Below are 12,658 nucleotides of genomic sequence, written 5' to 3' on the forward strand. Positions count from 1 at the left end.
GTAGTTGATGAGAAATTCTTCCTAGTACACACTTAAGCGATATAAATAAGGTTTGACAGTTTAAACTCTTAGAAGTATCCCAGTAAAAAGTTAAAGTTACCATAAATATCCGGTGATAAACGGTTTCAATTAATTAATAAAGTATTTTGATAATTGTTAATTCAAGTTCATTTTAAGAATCAAACTATTTTATTTCACATTTATGTATTTTGCTTAAATTACACTTATGGTTGGACTCGAAATAAACATATAGACATCATTGTTTTATTCACCAGGAGGCCTCGAAAGAACGCAAACGACAGTCCCCCCAAATTGTCGTAGTTAAAATAGTGAGCAGAGACATGTAAAGCAGAGCGACAACACTTTAACCTGCATATTAGAAAGAAAGAAAACAGGAGATTGTAAACACCTAAAAAAAAAATTAAGACAAATTTATAGAAAAAAATGCGAAATGTCTTCTTGAAATATATTGAATACATGATATTTGACATTGGAATAAACTGAGAATCCGAAAACCAGTTTCAATGAAACAAACTCACTCTTTGCATTCCTTGAAGGCAAAAACAATGAAAACACTGGTATTGCTACTATTAAAAGTGAGGGTTTACGCTATAGATACAAGACACTTAAAAAAGCAAATATCCTACTCGAACAATTTAAATCAGCATTTATACACCAACAAAGTTCATCAACAGGTCCAACGTGGGACTACAAAGATATCATCAGAGAAGGCATCTAATTAATTAAAAAATATAAATCATAAGAAAGCAACATGACCAGATACCATGACTGGAATAGTACTAACAGAAAACGTTACGACATATATAGATATAAGAAGATGTGGTATGAGTGCCAATGAGACAAATCTCCATCAAAGTCATAATTTGTAAAAGTAAACCATTATAGGTCAAAGTATGGTCTTCAAAACGAAACCTTGGCTCAAAACGAACAGCAAGCTATAGACGGCCCCAAAAATGACTAGTGTAAAACCATTCGAACGGGATTTAAGACATGCTCACTTTATTTTTTACGAAATCAATAGAAACAGAAAAAGAACCTCCTGTATGATTGGAATCACGCAACCATGGCAACGAAACGCCTGTTTTTTAAAAAGGAGACAAGCATCATCCTGAGAACTATAGACCAATCTCATTAACATGTATTTCCTGCAATTACTAGAACAGATACTTGCAAGCAACATGACGCAATACCGTGAATCAAAAACATACTTTACGACTTAAAAAACGGATAAACAGATCTTGCAAATCCCATGTATTTTCATTTATTCGCCAGCTATAATTAAATAACGATAAAAAATACAAACCGATCTTATCATCATAGATTTCGAAAAAAACAACTTTTGATAAAGTTTTATACAATAGAATATTATATAACACAAATGTAATGGCGTATAAGAACAAGCTAAAAGCTTGATAAAATCTTTTCTATTAATCGAACACAAACATTTATACTAGAAAACAATACAAGTTATATCAGGTGTTCCTCAGGGAACTGAATTACATGTACATCTAGTTTTCTTAATCTACATTAATGATTTACCTGACTGTATATATATATATGTCGTGTACAAGTTGCAATTTTGTACAGGTTATAACATGTACAAAAATGTTGTACAGGTTATAATTTGCACAATGCCAAAATACAAGTTTTAACATGTACAAAAGTACCTCGTACATGTTTAACATGTACAAAATATTGCTTAAAATGGTTTAAACATGTACAAAATTTAAAAATAATAATAAAACAGAATAAATATTTACGATTGAAATTCATCAAATAATAAAGAACAATAATCATAAATGCAAAAGAAGGTGCACTATTTACAGCATGCATAGAATACCTCATTTTCATACATTTTAGAAACAAGATTTTTTTACTTGTTGCTACAAGACAGAGACATGTGACACCTTTGAGTTGCACAATTTGCCTAAAAATTTCGTTATCCCCGAAGAGAATATGCCATTTTTTTTTATCTGAATATATGCAAGATTACTAAATATGCCAGTCGACTGGTATGTGTTATACATTGTGTTAAAACTTAAAAGATACGCGCTCCCAGTGATTCAGTTTCGTGCTTTCCTTCATTGCCTTATGTTTGATAAAGGAATAAAACTATTGATCTTTTAAAATATTTAATAGAACATTTACTTATTTATAGCATGATTACTTGAATGTTGATTACCTCATCACACATTTATTTCATTTGATTTTTCATTTGATTTTTTTCTTAAATTTGCAGGTTTTCTTTATCATTTTGAGAATTTGTTTAAATCCACATTCTTTTTCATTTGAAATTAGATATTCATTAGCTAACATTACAATTTCTAATGATTATTTTGTATTTATATCTTCTATTAATTAAGATATGTCAGTTTCTGCAAGTAGTTTCTACCAATGAAAGTAAAAGGTACCGGCTTGTTAATAAAAGGATTATCTTGGATTTTTTTTATCGACGCCAAGTGATCATATTTATACTGCACTCATTCTATTAAACAGTCGAAAAGCGTTGACTGTATATTTCTATTTCATATACAGTCACTAAACCGATATCACTTTTCTTCATGAATATTGAAATACCTAATTTCAATTACTAGTATTCATGACGACGTGATAGTTATACACCTCGGGACAGTGTGTCTGGATAAGAAACCCTGTCGACCTGAAGCCGGAGGGGTTTCTTATCCAGAAACGCCGTATCCCGATGTGAATAACTTACTTACACTCGATGCTTAACCCTATATGGTTCCTATATTTGTAACCATTGATTATTTAATGAAAAAAAACCCGGATAGCATATTTATTGACAATATCTAACCAATATTGATAAGATTTTTTTTGGATTTTTTTTTACATGAAACCCAACCGGTCACCTTACTTTGGCTACCAACCCGGACCCCCCCCCCCCCCAAATTGGTCCGCCATTAGGCAATCCAGGGGGAGGTTCATGAAGTAAGAATCCCCGTTTGTTTAAGATCAAAGAGCAATGCTTTATCAAAGGATTTGTTTGTATTCAAAATAGTTGCTTAATTTTTTTTTCGCTGTTGGAATTCCTTAAAATGTGTTTTTTTTTTTTTAATATTTTGAAACAGTTTGTAGGAAACACTATTATTAATTTCTTATGTTCATGCTATTTAAAGAATAATCGATTTCTATTGTTATGAATAACAATGGACTGTGTTTCGGGATGTAGAAGCAGAGGTTTCCAGAAACCCCGCTCGTCAAACCCTGTTGTCATAATCCATTGTTATTCGTAACAATAGATCTATTCAATGTATACTTGTTTCAGAAATAGAAACTATGAAGTATAACATGGGAACAGGGGTGAATTCTTCAATCTGTCATTGTTCCCAATGTATATAATGATACAGTGAAGCATTGAACGACTAAAACTTATTTCTTTTACAATTGTTGGGAAAACATAGTTCACTCGTTAATTTTTGTTTTATTTATAAACTATAAATCATTATGTTTTGTGCTTATTGTTGACATTTTAGTCCATACTCAAACGAATTCGTTCATCATCGATTGGTTTCAACAGGCCACACGTACCAGTGGCGGATCCAGAGGGGGGGGGGGGTTCCGGGGGTCCGCACCCCCCCCCTTTATTTTGGCCGATCAATGCATTTGAATCGGGACATATGTTTGCACCCCCCCCCTTGCACCCCCCCTTTGCCCTGGGCTAGCACCCCCCTTTCGAAAATTCCTGCATCCGCCACTGCGTACATTTAATCATGTTCATAATTGTGTTGTATTTTTCTCTGCCAGATATGGGTCAATATCTTTAATTGTTTTTCCAAAGGCGGTTATCATGGTAACGGTTTTTTTCCTGTAGCTCAGTCCATATGGTTACCTTGGATATGTATGATAGCTCGTTTCGAAGCTGTGGAATTTTTACAGATGTGGTTAAATTTTCGGGGTACGAAGTGGGATTACTTTTTCCGTTAAAAAGCATACCCCGAAAATCCATTCGTGATGCGGCTCCTCGTGGTAAAAAATGGTTAAGCTGATCAGTCACTTGTTAAAACTAGAAACATGTCTAATATCACTTCAGGTTGCACTTTGTAAATACAGCTGTTTCTCAAACCACGCCTCTTTTGGGGAGTAGAATATTCATAGAAAATTAATTTTGTTTACATACTGGTTCCCAGTTATGCTCTGTGTTCCATCTCATAGAGACATAACTTGGGAATGTTACCAGTAAATATACATGTGCATATTGTTTACATTGAAATCTGTGGTAACCCTTCATTCGAGGTAGGGGTAGTTAAGAAAATTAGTTTTAGTTTAAAATCTGAAAAGTTCAGGACATATAAACGTCGAAAATATGCCACACAGCCCTATATTTTGACCTTTGAAAAAAAATGTAGTGTATAAAATGGGTCAAAGACCATCATATGTTGATTCACTAAATAATTTAAATGATAGAGCAGCAATATGCAAAATACACATAAGTGCACATCCTTTAATGATTAAAAGGGAAGACATCTTAATATTCCTAGAGAGGAAAGATACTGTCCTGTCTGTAAAAATGGGGAAATTGAGGATGAACAACATTTCTTATTAAAATGTAATAGATATACATCAAAGCAAGAAATATTAGAAAATAAAATAAATGTTATATTTCAAATACAGCGTAACATTACCGCTATTGGTCAATAAAAGCTCAGCATTATTACTTAGACTGTCTTCCTCTTTCATATCAGAATGTCTAAATATAAGAAATAGTGAACTTATATAATACATCATTTTGTAACTTTTCATAATTTAGCATGATATGTTATCATGGAACCTTTCATTCTACCATGTCAATTATTATAGTTGTATGTAATGCCATAGGTCTTAACCATTTTTTGTTAACGAGTTTGTGCCAATAAAAATACTGATTTGTATTTGTATTTGTATTTGTATATGAACTTTCAATTCTAGGATAAGATTTTTTTCAAAACTTCACTAGTATTAAAGTGGTACAGTTTCCTATGGGAAATAGCATTGTCAATATTTACAGAAATGTAACCTACAGAGAGATTTTTTGTTTACTTAACTTTTGACTCATTTTGAGGCGCATTATGGATATTGAAATGCGAGGCTCTGTCGTTTCAAAGCCTTATCCTTATATCGTTGATATGTTAAGTCAATACACTATTATTGTCTAGACATACCGCCTTGCTTACACGTGGTGTCACATGTGGATCCGGATCTGTTTACCCCTCCGGAGCACCAGCGATAACTTCCAGTTTTTAGTCAGCTTCGTCTTGCTCGTTCTTTTAATTAGTCTTCACTGTATACCACTGTTTGTCGTTTGGTAGTTGTCTTTTTTTGCCATGGGTTTGTCAGTTTATCTTCGACCCATGATCGGTGTTTTGTGGTAATAAGCATTGTGTTTGTTTCAAAACATTTGGTTGAGGCAAAGTAAAGTTAGAGAACGGAAAAAATCAGCAATTTTTACATTTGAAAAAGGCTTAACTCTAGAACGGTAAAAGTCACGCAACCAAAATTCCTACTTGATCTGTGTTTTGTGGCAATAACCAGTATGAAACTTCTTTTCATAACATTTGGTTTTGGCATTCTAAAGCTAAGAGAACGGAAACCAATTTTGGGACGTACGTACGTAACGGAAAGCCTTAAGGGTCAAACTTAATACCACCACCGCTACGGCGAGGCATAAAAAGTATGATGTCCATTAAAACCACAAAGACCATATAAAAAGACATACAGATTTTAAAAGAAATATCAGCTCGAATACCCCAACCTATGAAAAGATTGTCTGAAGTAATACAAGTATTTTAACTGCAACTTTTAATAATTAATTTTTCTAATAACCACAAGAGTGTACACGCTGAAATGTCTCGCCTTCTTTACTAACCCTTGATAGTTTAACATGCATGCATGGTCCAGAAAATGAGGTCTGAAAATTCATGCAAACCTTACATCATTCCATACACCAATTATGTAATAGTTATACACCGAAGGATAGGTGTGTCTGGATAAGAAATAATAATAGTAATTTCTTATGTTCACTGCGATTTAAAAAAAATAATCGATTTCTATTGTTAAGAATAATAATGGACTGTGATTTCGGGATGTAGAAGCAGTGGTTTCCAGAAACCCCGCTCGTCACACCCTATCGTAACAATAGACCGATTCAATTTACACTTGTTTCGGAAATAGAAACTATGAAGTATAACAATAGAACTTGGCTGTAAGCTTTAATATTAGTTGACACATTGCACATCAAAAATAAAATAAACCAGGAAAACTAACGTAAATTAATGTTAATTTGTGTTACTATGTTTCGTGATTGAGTTAAGCCATTCCAATTGATAGTTTATAGTGTGTCTTTCTATGTTGTGATGTTATACTTTTATTTTAAAAAAAAGAGAGGAGGTTTGGTACCATTAAAACGTGAAATCCCACTGTAATTGTTTGAAACTGTCCTTAGTCAGGAATCGGATGTTCAGTGGTTGTCTGTTTATGTGGTTCATAAGTATTTCTCGTTTGTATATAGATTAAACCGTTGGTTTTCCCGTTTGAATGATTTTACACAAGTAATTTTTGGGGCCCTTTATAGCTTGCTGTTTGGTGTGAGCCAAGGTTCCGTGTCGACGATCGTACCTTGACCTATAATGGTTTACTTTTATAAAATGCGACATGGATGTAGAGTTGTCTCATATCACATCTTTCTATATCTATTGATCAATGAACCACGACTATGAGGCCACGTCAGCTGAATGTTGCCAGACAGACGTGTTAACCTTGCAATCATTACATGTTTTCATAAATTGCTTCGCTGATTGATGCTGGATACGACCGCAGAGGTCCAACCCTGATCAATTTGGGCAAAAATGGCCACAATGTTCGTGCTTGTTACTGGTCTGAATTTTGATTGTAATCAAATATTTGACACATTATAGCTCTCCGACACAGAATAACTGCAGTCAAAGAACTTAGAATTGGTAAACTGATTTACCCCCCCCCCCCAAAAAAAAAAAGACCCCCGTTTTTTGTTTATGCAATGTGCAATACACTATACACCCTTTTCAAAAAAACCTCATTTAAATACAACATAAAAGTCTTAAAATAGACAATTTAAAGGCAGTGTAAGAGAGGTAATCCAACATTGTTCAATCTTGTGTTTGGATCACCTCCCTTACTGCTGCTTTTAAATTGTCCATTAACCAGGATATCCTTGTTTTCTCCTCCCCGAGCCAATCATAACCACTCCTTTGTGGTATGAAAACTTGTGGTATAATTTCAATTGCACTTCGTGCGTACTTGCACATGAGGCCACTAACGCCCTCTAATGTTGCCTGTCTTGAACCTTTCTTTCGGCTTCTCAGTCCCCATGTCATTCCCATGATTCTTAGTTCGCTCTCTATTGTACGTCGTCATGTTTCTTTCGGTCTCCCTCTCTTTCTTTTCACCTCTGCTGGTGTCCAACGAAGAACTATCCTTGTGATGTTATGTTTCTCTTTTCGTAGAACATGGCCAATCCATTTCCATCGTCTTTCTTTAATTTCTGCTCTGATGTCTCGATGTAAGGTTAGGGTGTATAGTTCTTTATTACTGATGGGTTATGGCCAGAAGATCTTGCAAATTGTCCGAAGTCATGTATTGTTGAAAGATGACAGTTTGTTGAAGTCAGATTTTTTAACCCTCCATGACTCTGCACCATATAGAAAAACTGATTTTACATTGCTATTATAGATTTAGATTTTTGTGGACCTGGATATTAATGTTGTTTTCCATATAGTTCGTAATCTGCAGAAAGAAGCTCTGGCTTTGTTGATCCTTGCCATTTTATCTTTGCTAGTGCCGTTGTCCTGGCTGATATTAGTACCTAGATACGTACTTATCTAGGTACCGGATCGTGAAAGACATTTAATCGAGAAAACATATGAAAGGTCAGCAAATAATCTAATTTAATAAGAAACACAGACAAATTTACAACAAAATTAGGATTTTTGTGGGTAAAATCCTTGTTCATGAAATATTTACACTTACCTGCCTCCTTAACTATTTGCAATTTCCCTCTACTTCCCCATACCTTCGTCGAGTTTTTTTAATATAAATACGGTAACACCTCCAGTTATCTCCCTTGCGTAACTCTTCAGTTTCTCGAGACCAATATAAAGTAATTCCTCGAGAGGGGAGGAGGGCGGGTGAGGCAGGTAAGTGTAAATATTTCATGAACAAGGATTTTACCCACAAAAATCCTAGTTCACTTCAATATTTCAACTTACCTGCCTCCTTAACTATTTGCAAAAGAATTTGCAGCCCTACTAATGGAGGTGGGAAAGGAATTAAATAAGGAATTAAAAAATTATATTCACCTATTTCTGTCTTCCTCTCTTGAAAGAATCCAAAATTGCTGACTTGGCAAAAATGGACTGGTGGTCTGGAACATCCTTCAAATAGAATGAAGTGAAAGTAGTTTCAGATGTCCAGTGAGCTGCTTTTAAAATTTCTTCAGCTGATACAACACAAAATAAAGTCCATGAAGTAGAGAGTCTTCTTGTATCATGTGCTCTTACTGTTTTTAAAGTGTCTTTATCTGCATTTTCATATGCATATCGCACTGTATTAACAATCCATCTTGCAATAGAATCCTTTGAAGCTTCTTTATGATGTTTTTTTTGATAAGTAACAAACAGTCTGTTTGATTTCCTTATAGATTTTGTTCTATTTATGTAAATCCTTAATGCACGGCAAGGGCATAGTTTCAAATCCTCAGAATCAGTAGCATAAGAATTAAATGAAGGAATGAATAATGGCTCCCAAGGCCTATTCAAAGTCTGTGTTTTTGCAAGAAACTGCATATTTGGTAATAGTTTAATTCCATTTTTTTCAAATCTGAAATGTCCATCATCTAATGATAAGCTATGAATTTCACTAACTCTACTGGCTGATGCAATAGCTACTAGAAAAGCTGTTTTGAATGTTAAAAACTTTAATTCAATTGAATCTAAAGGTTCAAAAGGATGTTTTGTTAGCATCAATAAAACTAAAGGTAAATTCCAATTTGGGGTCAATTGACGAATTGGTGGATTCATATTAAATAACCCTTTAATCAATGATGATAACTTAGAACTGTTTGAAATTTCTAATCCATTATTATGAATCAATGCTATGGCTGACTTGTAACCTGTAATAGTCTGTGGTTTGCATTTTCTTACAGTAGAAAGATATAACAAAAATTCTGCTACTTCTGGTATAGTTGAAGAAGTGGAATTGATATTTTGTTCTTTACACCAACTGTCATATATTCTGAGTCTTGCATCATACACTGTTTGAGTAGATGTTTTTCTGGCATTTGACATAATTTCTGCAGTTTTTTTCAGAAAATCCTTTTGACTTATGACGCAATTTGATAATTTCCATGCCACAAGATTTAATAATTCTGGACTCTGATGAAATATTTGTATTCGATTGTGAATTTGTGAAAGCAGATCTGGCAGAAGTGGTAGTTTTATTGGAATATCTATCAGTAGATCCAACATCTGAGGATACCAAGATTGTCTTGGCCACATTGGTGCTATTAGAAGAACAACTGTCTTTTCTTCTCGAATCTTTTGTAATATCCGAGGAACAAGGATTGGAGGAGGAAATGCATATGCATACATGCCGCTCCAATTTACAGTTAGAGCATCTACTTGAAATGCTGCTATGTCTGGAACCGGAGAGCAATAAACTGCTAACTTTTTGTTCTGAGCTGTTGCAAACAGATCTATACTTGGAGTTCCCAGTCTCTGAAATATCATATTTACTATCATATTGTTGAGTGTCCACTCTGTCATCTTGAAAAGATTTTTCCCCCTCGAAAGAGCATCTGCTAGTAGATTTATCTTTCCCGGAATGTGAACTGCACGGATAGTTACTTTGTTCTGAATACACCATTGGTAAAGGTCCCAAGTTAGGTAACACAGTTCTGGCGAATGGGTTCCGCCCTGCTTGTTGATATAACTTATCACTGTTGTATTGTCCGACCTTATCAAAATATTCATGTCTTTCACGATCTGTACAGCTTCTTGAAGAGCTAACTGTACAGCCTTCAATTCCAACCAATTTATATGTTTTAGTTGATAAGACGTTGGCCATATTCCTGATGTCTGCCATGTTCCCAGATGAGCTCCCCATCCTAGTTCTGAGGCATCTGTGATCAATGTCAACTGAATTGTCGGCTCCTGTAAAGGCATTCCTTTGAAAATATTTGTCCGATTTGTCCACCATCTTAAATGTATTGTCAAGCTCATTCGTACAGGAATGAACTGATTCAATGGTTGGATGTTTGGCCTCCATAGTGCTAACAAATAAAGTTGGATTGGCCTCATATGTAATCTTCCCATGGGTATTAGGTAAATGCATGAAGCCATCAGACCTAGTAATTTTAAAATTACTACTGCTTGAATCTGTTGACTGTTTAGTAATGCATGTATTATTTCCAAAATACTTTGAAATCTTGTCTCTGTTGGTGTTACTATCCCTTTCTCTAGATTGAAAAGGGCTCCCAAGTATTCTATATGTTGGGTTGGTATTAAGTTTGACTTTTTCTGATTTACTATAAGTCCCAAATCTTGAACTAGACTGAGTACAAAATGCAATTGCTTTATAAGAGCTGCTCTGTCTGAATTGCTGATCAGCCAATCGTCTAGATACATGAATATCTGAATCATTAACTTTCGTAGGTATGCTGCTAATACAGCCATAATCTTTGTGAACACTCTTGGGGCAGATTTGAGCCCGAATGGCATTGCTCGAAATTGGTAGCTGTGACCTAGAAATCGGAATCTCAGGAATTGTTTGTAATCTGTGTGAATTGGGATATGAAAATACGCATCTGCTAAATCCAAAGTTACTGCATAGTCTCCCTTTTTTAAAGCTTTCATAATTGAACGGAGTGTTTCCATCTTGAAATGATGAGGCACTACTATTTGGTTTAGAGGTTTCAGATTGAGAATTGGTCGCAAACCTCCTTGTCGTTTTGGAACTACGAAAACTGTGCTGTAATAACCCAAGTTTTCTTGCCCAACAGGAACATGTTCTATAACATTTTTTTCTAATAAAACACTTATTTCTGTTAAAATAACCGACTCGTGAATACCATATCTTGGAATACTTGTCTCTTTTATGTTTAAACATGGATGACTCATAAACTCCAGTTTTAGTCCTTCCATTAAAGTTTCTAAAACCCATTGATCTCCTGTGATCTTTGTCCACTTCCTGTGAAACATTAGCAAACGTGCCCCTACCTGGGGACTTATATTTACAGTTTGTACAAGGTTCTTTGAACTTATTTCCTTGGAGCTGGAAAACCTTTTGGGCTCCCAGCTGCTTTCCGAAAAAAATTTCCTTTCCTTGAAAAATTTCCTGGACGAAAATTATCTTTGTTGGAGTAAGTGTTAGTTCTGGCAACTTTAGCTCCACTTTCAGAATTTTCAGAATAGTCACCCTTCCTCTTTCTGTTAAAGTCATTTACCGGAGTGCGATCATCTCTAGACTTGTTAAAGTTCTTGCTATAACTACCAGTATTATTATACACATTCTGGGTTTCTCTAGCATCCCGTAAATTTTCTGCTGATGTATGCAGTGTGTCAAAGTATTTTCCATTAAAAAGTTGACTGCCAAAAACGGGCAACTTTAACAACTTCTTTTCTGTCGACTTACTAATGAAGTTAACATTTTTCAGAAAAAGTTTTCTTCTACTTAATACTGAATTTGCCATGATTCTGCCTGATAAATCAGCCATACTTCTAAAGCAATTAATTAATGCTTTACGTCCTTCAATTCTATCATCCCCACAAGTTGCCTCATCCAAAAAGGCAGAAATCATAGTACCATATGAAACGGCTCTAAAAAGTGCTCTGGCAGAATTGTCCATACGACGAAAATCATTATCTAATTCTCTGTGAAAAGGTGGAATATTAACTCCAGATTTAAAAGAATTGCCTTTATGACCAATAGGTAGCCCTTCCTCAATATTGTCATCTAACTTAGGAGGACTACAGAAAGCATTAAAATCATCTTTCTTAACCATGAAAGCCTTATCATCCCTGCCACGAACAGCTATGTTTTTCAAATGACCAGAGATAGCTTCCTTTTCTACAGATTTTACCATGTCAATAATTGTTCCTTCCAAAGGTAATTTAATTGCTGATTTTTTATCATTCTTGTCAGGTTTTAGTCTTGCCGAAACAAAAGAAGGATGTTCCTGATGAGTCTCTGACGCTTCAGGCTCTATATTTAGAACAGTTGCCATTTTATTAATGAAAGAAATCCATTCAATTGGATCAGAAGCACCAGGTGCCCCTTGTGGTACTTCCACTGGGGTGCAAGTATACATTTGACTAGATCGTGGCGATGCAGACCCATCAATCTTTTCTTCTGGATCTAGATAAGAAACTTGATCTTGATCAGCATTTGTCATTAAAGACATCTGATCGTCATAACTTTTGAATTTGTCAAAATGTGGCCTTTGGTTTTGCAAAGTTACAGAACTAGGCTTTCCAGGAGGTTGCAGTGGCGGATCCAGGGGGGGGGGGGGTTCCGGGGGTGCGCACCCCCTTTATTTTTGCCGATCAATGCATTTGTATCGGGACATATGTTTTACACCCCCCCCCCCTTTTGCCCTGGGTGCCCTGGG

The 12,658-nt window shown here is 35.1% G+C and overlaps 2 protein-coding genes across 2 annotated transcripts; both read right to left on the reverse strand.

Annotated features, from left to right (window-relative positions):
- Nucleotides 1–8,351: 8,351 nt before the first annotated feature.
- On the reverse strand, nucleotides 8,352–11,249 carry LOC139525272 (uncharacterized). Its single transcript, XM_071320474.1, has one exon. It carries the CDS (start codon nucleotides 11,247–11,249, stop codon nucleotides 8,352–8,354), a length of 2,898 nt encoding a protein of 965 aa, XP_071176575.1.
- Nucleotides 11,250–11,308: 59 nt separating this feature from the next.
- Nucleotides 11,309–12,451, reverse strand: LOC139525273 (uncharacterized). The gene has a single exon (XM_071320475.1). The coding sequence runs from the start codon at nucleotides 12,449–12,451 to the stop codon at nucleotides 11,309–11,311; it is 1,143 nt and encodes a 380-aa protein (XP_071176576.1).
- Between the last annotated feature and the right edge of the window lie 207 nt (nucleotides 12,452–12,658).

The sequence above is a fragment of the Mytilus edulis genome, chromosome 5 (genome assembly GCF_963676685.1).
Source record: "Mytilus edulis chromosome 5, xbMytEdul2.2, whole genome shotgun sequence".
In the NCBI taxonomy this organism is placed as follows: domain Eukaryota; kingdom Metazoa; phylum Mollusca; class Bivalvia; order Mytilida; family Mytilidae; genus Mytilus; species Mytilus edulis.

Bases quoted from the DNA above. Each gene is read 5' to 3' on its own strand.
- LOC139525272 (XM_071320474.1), bottom strand. From the start codon at position 11,249: ATGTTTCACAGGAAGTGGACAAAGATCACAGGAGATCAATGGGTTTTA.
- LOC139525273 (XM_071320475.1), bottom strand. From the start codon at position 12,451: ATGTCTTTAATGACAAATGCTGATCAAGATCAAGTTTCTTATCTAGAT.